General features: G+C 41.8%; 1 protein-coding gene and 1 long non-coding RNA gene across 5 annotated transcripts in view; one reads left to right on the forward strand and one right to left on the reverse strand.

Annotated features, from left to right (window-relative positions):
- Positions 1–21,107, forward strand: part of disco-r (disco-related) — a 378,404-nt gene that overhangs the window by 148,921 nt on the left and 208,376 nt on the right. For all 3 annotated transcript variants that reach the window (XM_067356512.1, XM_067356513.1, XM_012375240.2), the window contains one exon: positions 10,341–10,529. In XM_067356512.1, the coding sequence (XP_067212613.1) occupies positions 10,341–10,529 (189 nt within the window). The remainder of the gene's footprint in view (positions 1–10,340; positions 10,530–21,107) is intronic.
- LOC137000337 (uncharacterized) overlaps positions 1–21,107 on the reverse strand; it is a 126,324-nt gene that overhangs the window by 63,382 nt on the left and 41,835 nt on the right. For both annotated transcript variants that reach the window (XR_010890595.1, XR_010890596.1), the window contains exons 4-5: positions 16,860–16,983; positions 2,298–2,386 (exon numbers count right to left, since the gene is read on the reverse strand). This is a non-coding gene — a long non-coding RNA (uncharacterized lncRNA). The remainder of the gene's footprint in view (positions 1–2,297; positions 2,387–16,859; positions 16,984–21,107) is intronic.

The raw sequence follows: 21,107 nt of genomic DNA on the forward strand, positions 1-21,107 counted from the left end.
AATACAGCGGAATCGACTGTTACCCGGTGTTTCATTGGCGAACGCGCGACGTTGATGTTTCTTTTTTCGCGCACGCGAGGTACGACGGACCCTCCTCTTCTCCACTCCGCGATCATTTTCTACAAAGTTAATTCGCCCATTGCCTTCTCGGCTAGTAAATAATCGAGCGCTCCTCTTGCGGCCAAGTCCGTGGGGGAGATATAAACGGGTAATTCGCATTGTTGCTTTTCCAAAGAAAATAGAGGAGTTGGAGAAGCTATGCACGTTCTCAGGGAAGTTGTCAGAAGAAGGGAGGTTAATGCTCGAAACGATCTACTAGCGTTTGAAAACCGACAGCGAGACAGGCTCCGTGTGCGCTAGACGGCGTGTTATGCCGAGAGTTCTCCTCCCTACGACGACATTCAAGACGAGATCATTTCGTCAAGTTACACGGACTTTCGGGGTCGATAGACGCGCAGGGGCGACGGGGTGGCCGAGGGACGTAACACGACGCGGTTATATCCGAGCCCGAGGAAGGAAGACTGCCAACTCTTGCCTAGGGGTGGAAGCTGAGGAAAGGAGGGAAGGGGAGGGTCCACGAGACGGAAACCCCGGGAAAGGGGTATCTGTTGTCATGGTCCCTGATGCTCCATTATTGATTAAAGATGGCTGGCTTGCCGGCTGGCTGGCTAGATGGATGGATGGCTGGCGCAGTCGTGACGCCATTTTAATATGCGCAATTATAATGTGTACCTAGAGCCCCAGGGGGGTCGGAGGGGGGGGGGGGCGACGTACGGAGAGGCACCCGGCGTGGGGTGGAACATGGCAAGCCTTGAAGCGTGAGGTCCAAAGGGGGCGAAGGGGAGAGGAGAAATTTGTCGAGGGCGGCAGAGAGCGGGTGACCCTGCTCTCGGCCCGCCTTCTTTGTTTGCCAAAATCAGAGGGGAACCGTGTAATTGAGGAGTTAATTAGGACGCGTTCGATGCTTTAATTGGGTTCTCCTCTCCCGCCCGCGGTCGGTCTCTCAACAGGTAGTCAGCATTCATATAATTGTCTACATTTCCCGTACATGACGATTTGGATCTTGCGAGAAGTATAACTCGTCGCACTTGACCGAATTATTAGATTAGACCGAATTATTGCACCGAAAATTCGAAACTATTAAATTCATAAGTTAGAAATCGAATTGATTGGTCAAAAAATAGATTTTGAAATTCTTATGTACGGAGATTAAATACAAGTATCTAAAAAATGTGAAGAATAATACACACGTCGGATCGTGACACGCGTATGATTGCATTTTTGCTTGAATAAAAATGTATTTTGTTTTCGATATATCCACGTCAAGAATCCCGACGTTCGTTAATATACGTGCCGCCGCCGAATCAGCTGCGCCCGCGGAATCAACGAAACGGAGCTTTGAGGGTAGCGCGCGCCTATTGAGATCACGTGGTTATCGGGAAACTCGATGAGATAACAATGAGGCCGGCTCGTTAGCGGCGGGGTTACAATGACGTCGCATCAGTTCGATACTCGACAACATCGTAGCGCGGTGTTATTCATGATGGACCATGGGCGCTCGTAATATCGCATTGGTATGGGTTACGAGCGGATTTTCCACCATTGTGTCGTAAAATGACTCCCGCAATAATAGCCGAAATTGCAGTGTACCGGTCACTGCAGGTGATTCGGTAACGTGTACACCGCGTTGTCGATGCATCGCAATTATCCCTTTTCTTTTGAAACAAACGAAATGATTGAAACGTATTCATGCAGAAAAAAAAATAATTTTCCTAAAACTTTTGGCGAGTAAATAAATGCGTAGGAAAAAAGTTGCTTTGAAATTTTTCATTCTTTTCTGTCTTAAATTTTATTTTTTTAATTAGTAAATCTCGTTAACGGCAAGAGATTACAATAACGATCACGAATTCGGACACGCAGTGCCGCGTCTGTGGGCGTATACACGGTGTAACGCAATAACGGCGCGTACGTCGGGTAGGGTAGATAATACGCAGGCCACAATGCCCGTAATAGAGGAATTAATGCGTGCTGCGTGTGGTCGCGTCGTGCCCCACAGGGGTTTCGCGAGATTCCCGATAGCATTGTCCGCGCGCATAATTCGTGTGCGCAATTAATTGAGAACCGGGGAACCGGCGGCTGACATCTTTAAAAACGGCAGGAGCGACGGTCGCGAAGGAACGTCCTCGGTGTTCGTTACACGAGATGCGTGCGCGTCGTACACGCCCACCCCGTATACGCTTGCAATTAGTTACCAAGTATACATCCGAGAGAAAGAGAGAGAAATGTAAATACCTTACCTCGCCTCGCGTTAATCTCAGATTCTTGTCGCCCTTGAACGTCCAGTCGCGATTTTTTTCAGAAATTCGTTTCACGTTCGAAGGGTTTGCTGATGAGAAAAAGAAAAAGAAAAATTGCGTTAGCTCAACATTTTTTTTTTCCTTTAATTATGTTGCGACAGAATAAAAAACATAATGATCGTCTGCTGTGATATTTCGACTTCAGTTACTTTGGCAATTTTTGCCCGCATTTATGTCGGCCGCAAATTAATTTAAAAACAATGTATCAGTTATCGCAGCGCTTTCAAAATATCAACGCACAATGCAGTGCAAATATTTCAATGGAAATATTAAATTTCATGCGGAATGGAAAGTCTCCCCGACGCCATTTCCTCCGACATATCATGTCTAGAGTACAAATAGATATTCACGATTTCCTTTAAGTGTCTTGGAACTGTCTGCGCGACATGCGTACTGGCGACGCATGCGGAACATTATTCTACGAAATGGCAAATAAAGACGCGAGGGAGAAATGCCAACGACTTTTCCCCACCGCGAGTCGCCGTTGCCATCGGCGTTTCCTTGCTCGCCACAATATTAACGTATTTCTTATTTAAGAGACCGCTACGTGACGGCCGAAGGGGACGATATAATGTATAATGCACTTTTAGTCGATAGGTCGTTGACAGGAGTCAGTCATCGCCGGTCCCTCCTTTCTTTGGAAAAATGGCGACCTGCAATTACGCGCATAGGGTGGTTGCTTCAGACCGCTTTCAAGCGCATTTTCTCGGTTCAACATTGAATGTGTATAATCAATTGTAAGGAAACATTTATTAGTAAGTTTTGTGGTAAATTTAGGATTATTTGCAAGAAGAAACGGAGAAACGGAATATTCTTTATTCTTTAATAAAGAAGAAAATTGAAGAAAATTGTTAATTATATATTCTAAAATTCAAGAATTCTTTAAAAAGAAGGTAGACAAAAGAGAGAAAGTGATAGAAGAAAATTAATGAAAATAGGAGAAGAAAATGGTTTCTTAAGAGAAAATATTGTGAATCGACTATTTTAACGAAAGAATGTATAATTTATAAAATTTCCATATATGTATACATATAAATGCATAATCCGTCACTGAAAGAAATATAGAAACTCTCTCTGCGTGTGAATCGCAATTAATAATCAGCACAAGACGTAATCGCCGTTGCAGAAATCCCGTTAATATTTCAACACGAGTTCTCATTCTCGCAATTCGTGTACCGCGGGATCGACCGAGTGCTTTTCATGATGCTACGCAAGAATTTTTCTACGCAGCGTACAAAGCGCGATGCGCACAAATGCGAGTACTCCGATTACAGTGCTCGTGTAGATGACGAGGCAAAGCGTGCTCGATGCCGGCGCTAAGAATTTTCTCATACGCCTTCGAGTCGCTGATAATAATTATAATGTTCCGCGGCGTGACGCGTCAACCTGTCTATTTTCCAGCGTTTTTCCCGCGAGTGATTGCATCGAAACGCAGAGCCACGCTGCTGAGACTCTGGCGTAACTGCGTGTCGACTTACATATGTGAGATAAAACGTATTTACGCAGCAACAGAATATACGCGTGTTGCGACATTTATTAAATAAAATTGCCGAATGTATGACTGGTTGACTCTTGACATGTTGAATAATGATAATATTTTTACGTATAAAATGTAATATATTTAAATTAAATACACATCGATCAATAAAAAACCAATTAAATAAGACGATAAATATATATTTTTTCAGAAATTGTATTTATTCAGTAATCCGATATGTATTTTTTAGATTTTTGTAAAACTGATAGAGTTTTGAAAAAAATTGTAATCTATGTGTATGATATGGTCTTTATATCAAAATACAAGCTTACTAATTAAAGTCAAGACTCAACTAGTTTTTTTAGATAGAATAAAAAAAAGAAAAAAAAAAGATAACATATGATAACCCACGTAGAGCGTACTTTGTAGAATTACTGATAAGCGCAATAAACCGCTAATGACATCCGATGCGTATTTTACACAGTCACACATTTGTTTTATCACAACGCCAATATGATATATATTTCCCGGACAAAACAAACCTTATCTTGAAGAATTTGAACTCGGAGTATGCGACGAGATGACAACGGGGGAGAGAAAATGCAATAAGTGTTAGACGAACGACTGGAGTATCTCTCGACGGGCAAGAGAGCGGACAAGAAAGCGGGAGAGCGCAGCGGTTTTTTGCCGGGCGTAAATTGTCCTCAGACCTCGCGAGCGTAATGAAACATGACGCGCGAAATTCCGCAACCGTCTCCGGCGTCGCTCCGCGGTTTAATTCGTCGGCATGACATGTCCGCCCTCTCTTTCCCTTCCGCCCTTTCACCCTATCGCGCTCTCTCTCTCTCTCTATTTGTCTCTGCCGGTGGCATGACGGAACGCGTTTTGTCGTCACGTTATGGCGCGCGCACTACGCCGCCGCGCCGATCGTTTTGTCGCTGGCAATTACGGGACACGAAGTGGGCGGCACATAGCGTGTCGCACGCGCCGGGGCTTTGATGCGCGGATTGCGCGATCCACGGTCCCGACGGCCCCCGGGGCGGCCGGGCGTCGTGCGGATGTCGCCCGGCGGAGTCACGAGACTGTGACATGACACGCCGATGTCACACCGTCTGAGCAGAGCCCCATCAGATTAGAGCGGTTAGCCGGCCGTTTAGCGTAGCGCGCTTTTTCCCGCGCCGCGGAAATTGCGCGTTTAAACGACAATTCGTCGCTTTAATTAAATGAGCGGACGTCAGCGCGGATTGTGGAGTTAAACTCGAGCTCGTTAAGCGCGCGCGTCGAGAGCGTGACACGTTGTTGCGCGCGCGCGCGGTTTAATTATAGACTCTGGGACTTTTCAAAGCTTTTCATGCTCGTCGTGGTCTTCTTGTCATTGCGAATGCGGAGAGCTGAGACGAAACGCGTGAATTCTCGAGTTGTAATTTCGAAATATAATTTGTTATCGCATTATATCGTTACACTTGTTATCGCACAAGGGAACTTATTATATAAAAATAATAACGCTCTTAGGGCGGCGAGATACTGACATTATTGGCGTCTAGAGAGATCGATCGGCGCTCTCGGAGGCTCGTTCAGCGCGCGCCGGAGGTCGAAGGATGAGCGCGCATAAATACATACGGCCGTCGGATTTGCATAGGTCGAACACGAGCCTGAACTCCCCGGCGCTTTTACGGCACGGGTTATCCCGCGGCGCGCTCGCGGTAGCGTGTCGCCTACGAAATTGATACCCGTCGCGAGATTGCGCTGACGTAAGTGTAATGTTCGACGAAACGCGTGATTAGGCCCCACCGCGGCGCGTCCGAAACGGCCGGCGTCGTCATAACGACAGAACGGCACGTCATTCGCCCACTAGGCCGTAACAACAGATAAGACCTTCCCGCCTGAAGGGGGAGGGGACGACCGTAATTTTCACTTATCCCCCGTGCAAACCGCTTCAAAGTATCGAGTATAGCGCCGAGATTTTCTCCGAGCTGCACATTACGCCAACATTGCGGCGCATCCGGGTGAACGCTGCTCGATATTGAGATTTACCATATTTGTGGAACTCGGAGAAAGGATGCTTTGCAGAAATATTGCTCATTTTCTTTAAAATGTCTGCACGAAGCACTTAAGAAGTGCTTTCGAAATACTTGCGAAATACGAGATGTTGTGTGCAACTCTTTTCCGGGAAATCTTAAATTGAAACTAGAAAATCTATTTAAGAAAAAACGCTAAAGAAGCGATTAACCAACTACTTTGGAAATTAATAGCGGCTTATAATCTAGGCATGGATGTTCCATTAGCGCTCATGTTCTCGTTCGAGGGACCGTCATGCAAGGTTTTCAAGAAAGCATAAATTTGTTATTTAGTCATTTGCGGTACAGCATTCTAACGATGGCCGCAATTACCTGCACGACCGTCGTTGTCGTTATTATGGTCGCGCGCGCACCGTATATTACGTCACACGTAGTGTAATATATGCGCAACACGCCTGTATATTACATGCGTTAAATGTATAGATGCACGCAGTCGGTTGGCTTTCTTCCAACTCGCTCGTTAATGAAGCGATTCGGCTCGCGTTTATCTCGTTGGACCATCCTCACTTCGTCATTACTCGAGAAACAGCCTTCGGGGATTGGAAATTTTGAGCATGTCTGCGGTGCCAGCCGCCCGGCGCAACGCGATAATGTCACTTGCCGAATAACCGTGGAAAATCGCAAAACGATCCTCTCGCGACTCGCGTGAAATCTTGACAAATTGCCACGCGAAACCACGCGGTGCGTTTAACTATAAATATATGAATTTTTATATTGCCAAATAAGAAAATAAAGATGAGACTAATTTATTTTAACAAATGTTCCGTTGATAAATAATTCGTCTGTCTGCAGTGATATATTTTTTTCTTTGCGGAAAACATCAGGCGTTAAGGAATAAACCAACTCGCGTGACAATGTAACCGAGTCGTCCTCGAGAAATGCATTATAGTTCGCGATATTTCGTGATCTTGATGGCGGGAGAAAACACGCGCGTGTAGGACGATGTTTGTTTCACTTTAGCAGTACACGATAAAGGCATTCAGAAGTCATCCTGCGCGGCGACCGCAAAAAGTTTTGCGTCACTTCGGATGCCGTTTACATCACGGAATTGAATTAGAAACTAGAAACAGATTTGCAGCATTTTTATTTTTAATCATAAATTCATCCGTGAAGATTGAACCATACCATATATGTGTAATATTATATCATACCGTACTGCCAGTCATAATTATTACTCAATTTGCGTCTCGTTTCCCTTTTCATCGTGTTATAGCAAAGTTTATGATATAAAACCTGAATTAATTCAATTTTATTCTTGACGTAGCAAAATATTTGCTTCAAAAGTTTCTGATGGATAAAATATGCCTAAGGAATTTCTGATTTACTCGCTTCTTGCTGTAGAACGCGCGCATTTCTTCCTCGAGGAATTCCTGGCGATTAGAGAGAGAGTTGACTTAAGTCACGTTTCTTGTCACGGATCGAACGTGTGACATTTCGTGACTGGGAACTTTTTCGTCCCCGCTGCACAAAATGCGCAGCGTGTTTAGGCTTCTGCGCAATCAAGCGGGATCCTCGATCGCATGTATGCCTCAAATGCTTTCACAGACAGCCTCAAACCTCCGCACACGGAACATTTTTATCGTAGCTCCGATAGTCAATACGTTATCCCATATAAAAACGTTATTCTATATACGTAATATTCTCAGGCTAAAATGGAATATAAGATAAAGTAATTTTTTTATCAACTTCCTGGATTATTCAATCTTGTAAAAACGCTTATAAGATTTTTAGTTAAAATTTGCAAAATCTCTTAGAAATTATCTTATCTATATTTTTTATAACACATTGATAATGGCTTCCGCGTGAGAACGAAAATTTTTTCATCCGATATTCTCGTCGGAAAACGGAGTATTCGGTTGGTTCGTGTATGTTATAGCGTATAGCCGGTCAAAACGATGATTCGCCTGCATGGAATTTGGAGAATACCGCGCCGCGTTTTTCGAGAGCACATCCCATACCTCGTATAAAAATAGTTCGTCCGATATTACACGCGGCTTGCTCGCGCGAATACCGTTGCTACTCTCATGCTAACCGAAAAAATATTATATACTTCGCATCGTGCGCTTAAATACGTCTCGACTCTAATGCATATATTCCACATCGCGTAAGCTCTGCAACAAATTTGCAGTTAATCTTTCCTTTCTTGAAAAAATTTTGCTGAAAGATTAATATTGTCGCGAGTCATTAATTTTCCATATTAAACATATTAATAATTAAGCGTTACATTTTTATTAATTCGTAAATTAAAATATATCTAAAAGCAGCATTAAATAAAAGTATTGAACTTTCGCGATTTTGATGCATGATTTTATTTTCTAAAAACATTGGAACAATGTTAAGGAGAAATTCAAAGACCGATGCTTCAATTTGAGAATTTAAAACCCATGTTGATGTCGAGTCCATCGATGTCGGACTATTTCCGCGGCGCGAACTGCCGTTACGGTAAACAGAAAATATCACGAGCGTCGAAACGTCGGCGCGAAGTAGCGCGTTAACTCACGGGCTTTAGGAGTTTGTTATTTCGGTTTTGGCGTTAACTCCCGCGAGCCAACGACAAGAGACATTCGCCAGACCACCCTGAAATCGTTTCCTCCCGTGTCCCACCCGCCGGTTACTGACTTTCCACATTGCGTCGTGACCAATAGTGGCTGATGGTGCTGCGTTGCTGAAACTTCGGGCACGAAAATAACTAAAATACACGGGTGTGTTACAGCAACGGCGTGACGTAAGATTTTCCACAGTATAAACGGAAGTTCAATGCAATTGAGGAAAACACTATGCCGACACGCGTTATCGGATAAGTCAATTTGACTATCCCGGAAATTTGCTGCAAACCGCAAAGTTCCATATACATATTTTGCAGATTAACTCATTTATCCTCGTGATAATTCGGAGATAAAGGAATGTGTGAAAGAAATTTCCATAAAAGTTCACGGTAAAGCAGCGCTGCGATAAATCTGGTAGCGGTGCTGTTTTTACAGAACGCTACGGGCGTATCGAATCGCGCACGCGGCTGCGATTAATCGCGTGGAATTCGTGTCGCGGCCTCACAGCCCCGGTGAGGACGATCAAAAAGTCCTTACGTACCGCGGTGAACGGAACGCCGCGCGAGCAGCGAGAGAGGCTCTTCTTTTCTCGAGCCTCTTCTCTTAGCGGGCCGGTTCCTCCGCAAGAAACACTTTCAATGGACCACACGCGCGACGACCTCGCGCGACGGCGAGTGCGCGCTTCTTACAGGGTCAGGAGCTTATGTCATCTATCTTAGGGAGCTGCTCATATTCAGCCGCGGCGACACTCCAATGCCCCGCTCTCACAGTGGGACCTTTATCCGCCGAAATGACGGCGGAACCCTTAAAGCCCCGCGCACATCGCTCCGGCAATAGCGATGAAATAGATGAGCTTGCTTATTAATCTTCCTATTGTGTCCGAATATTAGATACTTATATAATAAGCTTGATTCAAGCGGTAGAATAATATTTCATTCATCATAATTAAATTTTTTTAAAGTCAAATTTTGTTAATTATTTGAAATATAATCACTTCATTTGAAGTAATGTTTTCGAATTGTAAAACTAATCGCGTGTGAAAAATATCTTTGCATGTCACAAATTGATATCTTTGTCCGCAATTCTAACGTATCTAACGTATAATTCGGTTTATTATTTAATTATAGATCGTTATCAGGAAATTGAAATTTAATGTCTTGGTCAGTCTGTCAGACTGCATATTTCAGTGAGTGTACATAGACCGCATGTGGTTGGTGCAGACGCGAATTAAATGCCAAGCGAAATAATTAACATATACATTTCATACATTGTACAAGGAACGAAATGAATCAGACACGTTACAACAAGTTCAAACAAAATTCAGATATGTTTAATATAATAAACTTATATATCTCGACGATAAGCGCGCGCGACAGCACGAGGTTAGATTTTATTTTAAAACAGCATGAATCACATAAACGGTAAATTTAAACGTTGACTGTAACGTTCATTATCTACTGTTTGCTAATGTGTACGTAATCTTAAGGAAATATTCATGAATCTCGTGTAAACTACACGTAACAGATACGAGGGATTTTTTTTCCGGTCGCGTGGCTAACTGACCTTATCGCCACTGGGACATTTCCGATAAGATCGCTGTTTCGTCACATCGTCATTTCTTCACGTCAAAGATATAGTCGCAGTAAGCGATAAGCAACAAAAAAAAAGATATCCCAGTTATAAATTAACCCCCATGCATCGTATGGAAAAAAAAATTGATCGATTGATTATAAATGTGATCACTTTGAACGAAAAAGAACGTTTAAACAATTTTATATTCAGTGCAACGAAATTATAGTGAAAAAATGCATATATTAGTTCACAATAAACATGCAAGAGAAGCGAACGCTTTAAAAATAAAATTGCTCATTTCTTGTTGCAGTGGCCGACGTGGTTTTTCCGCCCCGATCTTTCGCTTGGCACGCCACTACCAACGAGTCATGTTCCAAATTCGAGCAACGTTCCTACATCTTCGCCTCTACCATCTCGAACGCATCTGGACGCTCCGAAAGGGCCGGAGCCTCCTTCTAACAGCAACAAAGTCCATGGACAGATGCCAACGATATGCACGGTGAGTGACACGTTTGATCATTCGCGATTTGATCCCGTCAACTAGACCGTAATAATTACGTAGCTGTTGTCTTGCCAGTATACATATCATATATACAAGTGACCGAATCCGAATTATTGAACACTTATGGTAGATTAGAAATAAATTTACAGATAAATATCCTTAAAGTGTGTAGCATTAATCTCAAAAACTGGCGCTTAAGAAAAAATATTATTAACAATATTAAGAAATAATATAATATTAACAATAAAAAACGAGCACATAAAATACAAAAATTTATATCCAAATTTTGAAAGAAAAAATTTGATGGTAAAAAATATATAAAAAAATATACTTTGAAAAACTGATATTTAAGGAAATAATAATGACAATCTCAATAATTGATCAGTGCATATTATATTAATAATTATTTTAAAATCGATTATTAAATCACTCAATAATGGTTAAATGCCGATAGCACGCGCGGTAAGCGATACTCGTTTGCTCGTTGGCGATTTTAATTAATATACAATATCGTTAATGGCGTCGATTATTCTCGACTGATTGTTATTAACTTGTCCGATAATAGTCGACCGCAAGTTTATGCCGTTACAAACCGTGAGTGCGTAAAACCATAACGCATATGATCGGATCACGGTATCCCGATGTCGCGCCATTAAGAGAGATCAATTCAACGTTTTATGCATCTCACGACTCTCACGATGGTCGCATAATGACATTTATATAGGATAAAGTTTTGCCGCGTGACAAAAAACGACGTCAGTTAATTGAAAAGTACGACTGTTATGTAGGGCAAAGTTTTGCCGCGCGACAAAAACAACGCCGGTTAATTGAAAAGTACGACTGTTCCACGGACTGGTAATAACGTTTAATGAGCGGCAATTTCGTATAAAATTACGGGGTATGTTTGTATCACGCGCGCGAACGGTGCCGCTTTTATTAGCCTTCGATCGAGGTCAATCGTCATTCGTATATCGATCTGATCGTGTTTGTCGCCGATGTGGAATGTAATTTCCACCGCGAACACGGTACTTCGTTGCGATGGCGTGTCGGCAGGTGACACCGGTCTGAAATACGTGCCTAGCACGAAACAACCAGAAATACCTCCCTGCGTGCTGTGATTTTGTCTCCTTCGTCATAGATCAATGTCACGTGACATTCGTCTTGTCAAGTCCGAGCATTTCCTTCGACATTTTTGCAATTAAAATAATTTATTTCGTCATGATCTCAAGCAAATAGCGTCATAAAGTTGTCGAAATCAGGAGGAATTGTACACCCGCACGCAAATCGTTCCTCGTTTTTCCAAATATCTGCTTATTGCGGAAGCAGTCCACAGATTATATATGTTAAAGATATATTTTATTATATACAAAATTATTAAATCAAGACAATTAAAACAATATAAATATAAAAGCAGTGATTTTTTTATTATCCTACATCGTTACTTTATATTATTAAGACTTCCTCTTTTTATCGCCCCTTATCCTACTCAACTATCCTGTCCAACTCTACGATTGACACGAAGTTATCCTATCGACGGTTCCGTTACTCAGTCACCCGAGTCGCAGAAACTCAATTTTCGAGGCCGAGCGGCTTAACGGCCGGCGACATGGCACAGAAACGTACCGAACGTGTGAGTTATGGGCTTACGCCGGCCGATCGATATTCAATTTACAGTTTTGTCACAACGGTATTACGTTTCGCGGAAAAATATCCGACTCGGCGCCACGTCGGTGTTGCACCGTGGGAGTCGTTCGACGTCGCCGTTGCGGCGAGGCCTGAAAACCGCGTGGGCGGCGCGCGCCTCGTTAGAGCGCTGTCGTGGCGCTCGTTAGCGCCGACTATGCGCCTCGCTCTCCGGCGTCAGTTAAATGCAATGTTTAATAAAGGCACGCGTCCGGGATTCACGGATACTGCCCTCGCTACGCCGGGGGGATCCTTCGTGGCTTCTCTCCACGTCCTTTTCCGCCTTTGCCGCAATTGTTATCTGTGCGTCGCGCAAATCACGACGCCCGGATTATTAATTACCACGCGGGATTGCGGGTAGTCGCGAATGATCGATTTGGTTGCCGCGATTAAAGACGGCATCTGAGTGGGCGGAGGAGGCAATTTGTATTGGCCTACAGTGTGTGTAAGCCACGATGCGTACCGTATCGGAAATAATTTCGTCTGAGATTAATTAGCTCCGAAAACATGGTTGAAACCCGCGGAGCGAATGCGACGTTCAGAGATATAAAAATTAATTATGTAAGAGAAAAGAGAAATTACTTGAATACAACTTAAATTTTAATTTGCTTTACGTGAAGAAACATATTACAAGTTAAAAATTTTTAATGACACTTTTAATATTTTTTAGAAATTAATTTTTAATGCAACAATTTCGCAATATTTTCAAATATTAAAAATTTCCGTAAAATGTATTAATTTCAAAAATTTTTTTTGACAGGATGTCGATGCTTTAGACACATCGTTTTGATATAACAAATTAAAGTTTAACTTAAATGCGTTCACACAGGAGATCGAACAGTGTCATTTGAGAGTTTATTTCTCTTCGTTCGTTCGTTTACGAACAACGCGTGCGGAAATAGTGATCGCTCAAGCCTAATTTTATTTCTCTCACGAGTTATCCGCTGCCGCGTCGCTGCCCTATTTATTCTCATTGTAGTCTCTCGTCGTAAGGCAGTACAGTGTTATTCGCAAACGTTACTTCGACATGTATTTTCTGTACGCCCATATCGATGCGCACGGTCGCGCTAATAAATGTGTATCTGGGAAAAAAAATTGTTTCGTTCCGAGAAACAGTTACTGCAAATTGCGACCGTGCGCGAGGTATATATCGGCGCGCGGTTACGCGATCCTCGATATTCTATCCGGATCGTTAACGGCGATAACGCGCAGTGATTTTATTTCGGTGGATCAAGAGAGATACTCTCCGCGCGCGCGGTTGCTCGTCGAAATTCGAAGCACGCGGCGAACCTTAACCCTCGACCAGCGCGTTCGATTTGGGTAACATAACTGCTACGATAGAAGAATCAGTTCCGATCCCGATAGAAATGGCGCAGTATATTACGAATATTGCAAGTATTGCTCGAACAGTATTTTCCATTATTTAACTGTGCAATAGTTGACAAAAAATTGCGACATAAAAGATTACGATGGAATTCTTCATGTTTTACAATCAATCGAACAAACTCCATTAGATTTAGACCACATAGTGTGATGAGCACTAATGTGAAAGGGTTAATAACGACAGTGTTTAGATTGTGAACTCGTTAACTCCGTAGGATACCGAGCGCATTTATTGATCGGCCACGAGAAGGCGAGAATCATGCGTGATGACGAGGTTACGATGACTAAATGAGAACAGTTCTATTTTCTCTCTGAAAACGACGTTTGGCGTGTGCTTTGATGAAAGCAGTTCGACGAAAGCGGTCTCGCTTCCGAGATCAATTCTAATTGCTGTTATTACGAGAGATTTTATACTCTTCCCAATTTTTATTACGAGCGGCATACATATTCATTTGGATGAGAGAGGCCAGGGAGTTACTCTTTATTATGCGTGCTTGCATTTCAGTTAAATCGAGCGTCTAAATGCAACCAGTATGTAAGATACTACGCACGCACCGGAAACATTTTATTTACGCGCGCGCCCGAAAGTGGAATAAAAATGTATCTTATCTGAGAAAGTAACGAATTTATCGCGGCGGGGTTACGGCGCGGTTTCGAATACGATACTCTTAGCGAGATATCGATGCAGTTAAATCGCGAGAATGGAGCTACCACTCACTGCTTCTTCTACATATCGCGAGATTTTCCCACAGCTAACCGATTTTTCAAAGTATTGTGGCTTTTACAGTTATAAAAATTTCATAAATTTTACTCGACTGATTGATAAAATAAAATTTACAAGATAAATAAGCGTGGAAATATATTTCGTATATCGCCATGTTAAAAATATCCTATACTTATTCTATGTTAGAGCACGAGCTAATTAAAAAAACGGCAGAAACGTCGATTAAATATCGATTAACCAGCCGCGGTAAACTGAAACCGGTTCTCTATCTTTGGTTAGAATCGACGCGAATGTTTTGTTAACGGTTTAAATGGATAATTAGTTAATATAAGTAAAATCTAGAAGCATCAAGTTAAACCTAGAAGCATCATATATAGATGCTTCCTCTTCAATAATTGCTTGCCGAAGGCAACAATTAACCAATGAGTAAATAGAGAGAAGACCAATTAAATACCGGTTAACCGATCACAGTGAGAAACCGGTTCAAAATTTGCGATAACAGCTGATGATTAATACGAAAATTGTCTTAATAATTTAATTGAGAAATAACGTCAAAATAAAATGTCAAAATTAATCAAAGAACATTTCAAAATATTTTGAAAAACCTTTCCTTTTTCAAGAATCGGTTATTCAGTGCAAAAATTAGCTATGGAATAAATAATAGAAGTGTCAATCAAGCAAAGATTGATTGATCGAAAAAAGAGGCTATTTAAAAATTAGTGATTTATGATTGAATATTTCGAAATATATATAAAGTATAAAGCAGTATTCACAAGTTCTTCCGCGATTTGTCATATTGCGTACGCGCACCGGCTGTTAAACTGGGACGTCCGCGGGGCAAAATCTAATTGCACGGTCGCTTAATTAGATCGTTGGCGCAACTCGCGCGCGAGTGCAGTCTCGTCGTGTGCCCTTCATACCAAACTCGGCCTCCTGTCCTTAAGATACGGATCGGCCTTAATTCACTGCGTCTACGGGATTAATCTCGCTCGCGGGCGCCGCGGTGCGCTCTAAAATTAGCACGAGCGTCAATTGAGCGCAGTGACTGCACGCACGCGTCAGTATATACATAGCACATACGCCGATTACCTCATACGAATGCGCTTTTTTTCTCGCTCGCGCGATGTAAACGCGCTTAAACTAGCGCTTTGCGTGGACGGTTTATCGGATCAGTTTCAGGCTGTTCTAGGATGAATTTCATTATTGTGAGGTGTCTTTGATCTCGTCTTGTAAATGCTCTTCCATACGAGAGATATGTGATGGTAGTCTGCACGATAAGTGTGCTTGAAATTAGAAGCTCGCTTACATATGTTACGGAGATTAAGAATTGCTTGTATCTTCGAAGAACATCGACCTAGCTTATATATTTTTTTATTTTATTATTAAAAACTGAATATTATTAAAATATAAATCAAAGTCATTATTAATAATAATTAGTACTGTGTTACTATGACACAAAAATGTATGAAATGTATATTTAATAAAAATAGCAATTTATACCTAGCGGAATATTATATGGATATTTAAAACTTCAATTGCACATCAATCGACAAGCGACAATATTATTGAATTTTTCGTCAATAAGAATGTCATCAAAAGAGTGTAATTTTTAGGATATATTTAATCTGTGTATTTGATCTATCTTAACATAAGGCATTTTGCATACTAGTATCCTATGAATTCATTATACACTACGTATGTATATTTCAGATCATGTATGGGAGCTGAAGAAATGCAGATTCGACATTTAGAGCTGCCGTATGCGAAGTTTCTTTCTAGGATGCCTTAATTTACGCGCTAATAAAATACCCGTAAGATTTGTTGAGCGAGCTTTACGAGATGCTTATTGAACGTCGTACAGTGCCTATCATTAAACGAGAAGACATTTCGATTACTTTGAGCAATGCAATATTGATTTTCTTCCGGTATCTTTATTTTCTCTATTTTCTTTTCTATTTTACTTTGCTATAATGCATATATTCCGTATAAAATTTCCAATAATTTGTTTCACAAATTTTAAAAATTAAAATTTAATATAATTACGTAAAATTCAGTAGAAAGAACTGTACAAATCATCAAAACTAAAAATCTCAAGAAAAATAATCTTTCTATATGTTTTAATTGTTTAGGATTAAGAAATATATTTGATGTATTTATTTTATATGTCGTGAATATTTTCCTAAAATTTATATATACGGTTTTTTATAATGTTATCTGATTTAGTACGTAAAGCTAAAAATATAACGTTTAAAAATTACGGTATTTACAAGCTATTTTACATTAAGTCCTCAACCTCGAGAGCCGAAGGGGAGCTCGCGCGGCGTAACGCGCTCCATCGGTCGCAAAATGAGACGGCATGCGCCTCGTTATTAGCTATTCGACCGGTGACGGACAAAAAACGCAATAATTTCATCGGTGCGGGCCCTAACGACGACGGAGCCGCGACGACAAAAAGCTCAATCTATCAAATTGTCACTGGCCTTTCTATTCCATAGCCCCGCGCCTTCCCTAATAAGCAATCTTCTCGGAGACCTTACCGTAAACCGCCATCCACCACCTGAATGGGTTCCGGACCGGTACCATCCGACTTGGCTTCGATCACAGGGCCGGTTCTCGTCTCTTCGATTAGTCCGCCGCGAGTCCTCGATCACGAATTTTTTTCTGAAAATTGATTTGCTGTTAGATAAGTTTTACGGGAAAAAGGATGAAAAAGATAGTTTTCGCAAACAATTAACTTTGAATTATTAATTAACTACATAGCATAACAGATCAAAACAAAAATTGCGAATTTTTCTCACGTTTATAATGATTTTTTTCGCCGTAAATTTATAAGCATAATTTCAAATTGTGTTTAAAAAATATTGAAAAGTAACATGTAAAGATAAATTTTATAAATAATTATTACAGCAAACGTTTATTATTTTATTGAGATATTTTTAATACGGTTAAACATTTTCGTTTTATCTTTGATCGAGTATCTCAAGATGCTCTCGTGGATCAGGCATCTTTCGATATGATGCTTTCCGTGCGGTCGATATTAAAGTCCACTAAGTATTCGCGCTCTCTAATTTGTTTTTATTGAGCTTTGCGTGCGTCGGCCGCCGTCCCTGGATTTACAGTGTGTTCTCTGAACATGTACACTGGCTACCAGATGCCAGGCACAAATCGGACAGCGCTCTCCGCCGTGTCGGTAGTCGTCATCGCGCCGTCGTCCGAAGACGGACAACCGGCGGTTAATAACCGGCCGATTTTGTTGTCCTCTTTTGCGGTCGGAGCGTTGCGGCGCGGCTACGAAGTCACTTTGCTAATAAGTCATTTGCCGTGGTGTGTTGGATGTCGCCGCCTGCTTATGAAGGCGTCCCTTCATGGCGCGCACAAAAGGATGTTTCATTAACCTAAGACACTTTATCGCGGACAGTTAATTATTTCCGAGAAGCGATACGCGGAGCGTTGCGTGGCGCCGCGGCGCTCCGGATTTTATTATATTCCGCTCTTTCTGCGTGGTGCGATCTTTTTTTTTTCCTTTCTACCGATTGCCGAGCGAGACAACGACGTCGGAGACAGTTGATTGACTGCTGCTTCTTGCAAAAATTTTATCCTTCAATGTCTTTTATCAGACTTTTTACACAATTTGAAGTAAATTTCTTCTATCACAAATACCGATATATAATGCCTTTAAATTGTTGTATGACTCGCTCGAACGTGCACGACCTATAGAAAATAATCGATATCGAGACAGCAATAAATGGATTACTTGTAGCATATATGTCAATCCGATATTATTTCGAGCGAAAAGTATTGAATGTGCGACGAGCAAGTTTAATCGCCAAGAGAAATTTCTCACGTTTTTACAAACGCGAGCATAGCATCGCGGTGGTCGAGGATCGTTAACGATAGTCTGTTTTTACTTTTTCCTTCTGATCCGCGCGCCTCATCGTCCTCCGTTTCATCATTAGATGAGACCACGGCACCAGAAGCCTTTCTTGATTGCCACCAAGTTTTTTTTAGGCTTAAGTTTTATGCCTTCTATGAAAACATGCACCAAATAAAAAAATAGCACAGAATAATCCCAATTCAAGAATCAATTTTTTCACTTTGTAAAAATCATTATTTTTAAATTTATTTTCAAATATCTTTGGTTAATTTTTGAATTTCCGTCTGCAAATTCCTTTCTGACGAAAATTTATTTGCACGTAAAATTTATGTCTTAAGCGAAACAGGCGCGAGATAATGAGGACGTATGGTAACGCTGGAAGCATCGATCCTTCCGGCTCTCGAGGTGGTCTCTCTGGCGGCTTCCAGCACACGCCGATCGAGCCGTAACTTTGCGCTCTCAGTCAGCTTCGGCCGTATCATTAATGGTGTCACGTATGCCGAACGGTGTACACACCATCTCATCATGGACAGTAACCCAAGGCGTCGCGATGTAAAGATTTCGCAAAAGGGGAGCGCGCGTCGCGCGCTGATAAGAGGCGGGCGGGCCGCCCCCCGGGGGCGGGGGCGTCGGGGGCCCCTCGAATTACGGCGTTGCAATAAATTTAATAAAGCCGGAATTAATGTATAGTTGCTCGTTTCGGCTGGGAACGCGGCTCCTCTTATACTTAAGTCCCGCTTTCACCCCGAAATTTGAAATACAAGTGAGTGCGCGCGCCGTTCAAAATGTAATACGCACATAAATCGCCCCGGTAAGCGTAAGAAATTGTTACCGAACTAAAAGCCGCGCGTTGTATAAATTCGTATCTTATTTTACCGGACGGGCACGCACGCGCGATCCGTCGCGGTAATTCGCAATTTTAATTCCGCGTGCTTGCAGTTTTCACTCCAGTGGATTCGCGCGGATTTTACGCGCCGAGAGCACGCAAAGGTGATTTCAAAAAATCGCATCGGTTGTACAGATTTTTCTCTCTTCTTTTTTTGTACACGCAAAAAATATTCGTTGTTTCTTATCGATCGAAGTGTTGTCCGTTCACACACATCATTCACATGCTGAAAATATCAACGGGCTTGCTAAAAGTACTCTAAGAGGGCTAGCAGAAAGATCTGTGATGCGGCGGTTAGGAGAACCCGATGAGCTTAGGGAGAAACGAAGGAGAAGGATGGTAGTCCAGGAGGAACATCTGCGCCCTTAATTATTTTACAGATTTAGTAGATCGTTATGGCTTGTAAAATTACTGCCAATTTCACGCCCCTAAGCTTATTTTATCCGCGCGTTAGCTGCCTATCGGTGCATCGCCGCCGAGGCTTCCCGAAGGATATTGGGCATTCTTCGCGGCTAAATTAATGGCCTCGTTGTTTATGGCCGCATCGGCACCGGACACGCAACGATTCCGTCGCGAATTCCCGTAAATACCACCGATAATGCGATTCGCCCGCGCTCCTTCTCGCACCGCTTCGCATTTATTCTCTTCTCCCGCTTCATCGTCCTGCTGTGTCCTCTCACCTCTCTTTCTCATCAGGGAGCTCGTCAGACGACGATCTCCCGTTTTTTTCTTTTCTCTTCGTCCATTCGCAATCACTCCGTTCCTCGACTAATTATTATCGATTTCTCGTTGCGAATTAATATCCCCGAGCGGAATCTCGCGTTTGGGATGTTAGTCAAAGATCGCTTTGAAATAATATTCGATCATTTTGAGCGCAATCCGTCGCCGACGGGTATGTTACGTTATATTCGATACATTCATAATGTATATATTTCTTTATACATTTCTGATTAATTAAGTTTTAAGACGGAATTTTTAAATCATTTTTAGTCAATTTTTATAGATTTTACAAAATTAGAATTTTGTGGAAGCTACATCTTTCTATACTTTTATATAGTAGTATAATTATTTAAAATATTTTCTTGACTAAAAAGATTGCGGTATCCAATTATGAGAAAAACGATGGAATTTCAAATATTCCATTCAAAGAGCACTAAAACATGTAAATGACGGTCCTGGATCTTAACTCCCTTGCATCTGCTCGGTAATCTATTTAAACCGCGTAATCTCGTTTGAGATCAATAAAATAAATGTGTATTATTATACAGATGTTCAGCAATTAGCGGCTCGCAGTATAATTAGTGGTTTGCAAAGAAGCGGATCGGTTTTATTAATGATGTTGCTTGAGATTTCTGCGACGTCTCACCAATATCTGGCTTCTCTCGATATTAATACTTACAAAGTCATTATCATTATGTTTAACACTATACGAAATGAGTGATTATACAAGATTCTTATTAAACTTCTATTAACCATTTCATTCGCTCAGGCGATAATAGCTTACTGAAAAATGCCAATAATTTTCTGATTTCTCTAAAAATACACACTTGAGAAGACACTTGCAATGATTCAGAATGACACGCTACCCGAGAAAAGATTAAATTCGCATTAAAGAAAGAAAAAAACAACGTTTACACAGTGTTGTAAAACATTCATCAGTGCTGTACAGTTGATACTCGCGCAAGATTAATAATGAAAATTTAATAATAAGAAATATTCTCAGTCGCTCGATCGCCGGGGAACAAAAGATTCGTGTGAAATCTTTGATAACTGAATGAATAGATTTATTTTCTCGAATGGGCGAGGTAATCGCAAATTGCACAGAGCCACGACTGGCATTTCGCATTCGTCGCGAATGCCATTGTTATCGCTCGCTCCTCGCGGTCTCGCATCGGTGGCCGAGCGCACGCTCTCGAAGTCTCGTGTAATCGAAATCGAAAATCGACGGGTGGAAATGATCCTCGCGAACCGCGACGCGCGCGACTACCGGATCCCGGCGGCCGGGGCACGGATCACTGTAATTTA

The sequence above is a fragment of the Linepithema humile genome, chromosome 6 (assembly GCF_040581485.1).
Source record: "Linepithema humile isolate Giens D197 chromosome 6, Lhum_UNIL_v1.0, whole genome shotgun sequence".
NCBI classification, from domain to species: domain Eukaryota; kingdom Metazoa; phylum Arthropoda; class Insecta; order Hymenoptera; family Formicidae; genus Linepithema; species Linepithema humile.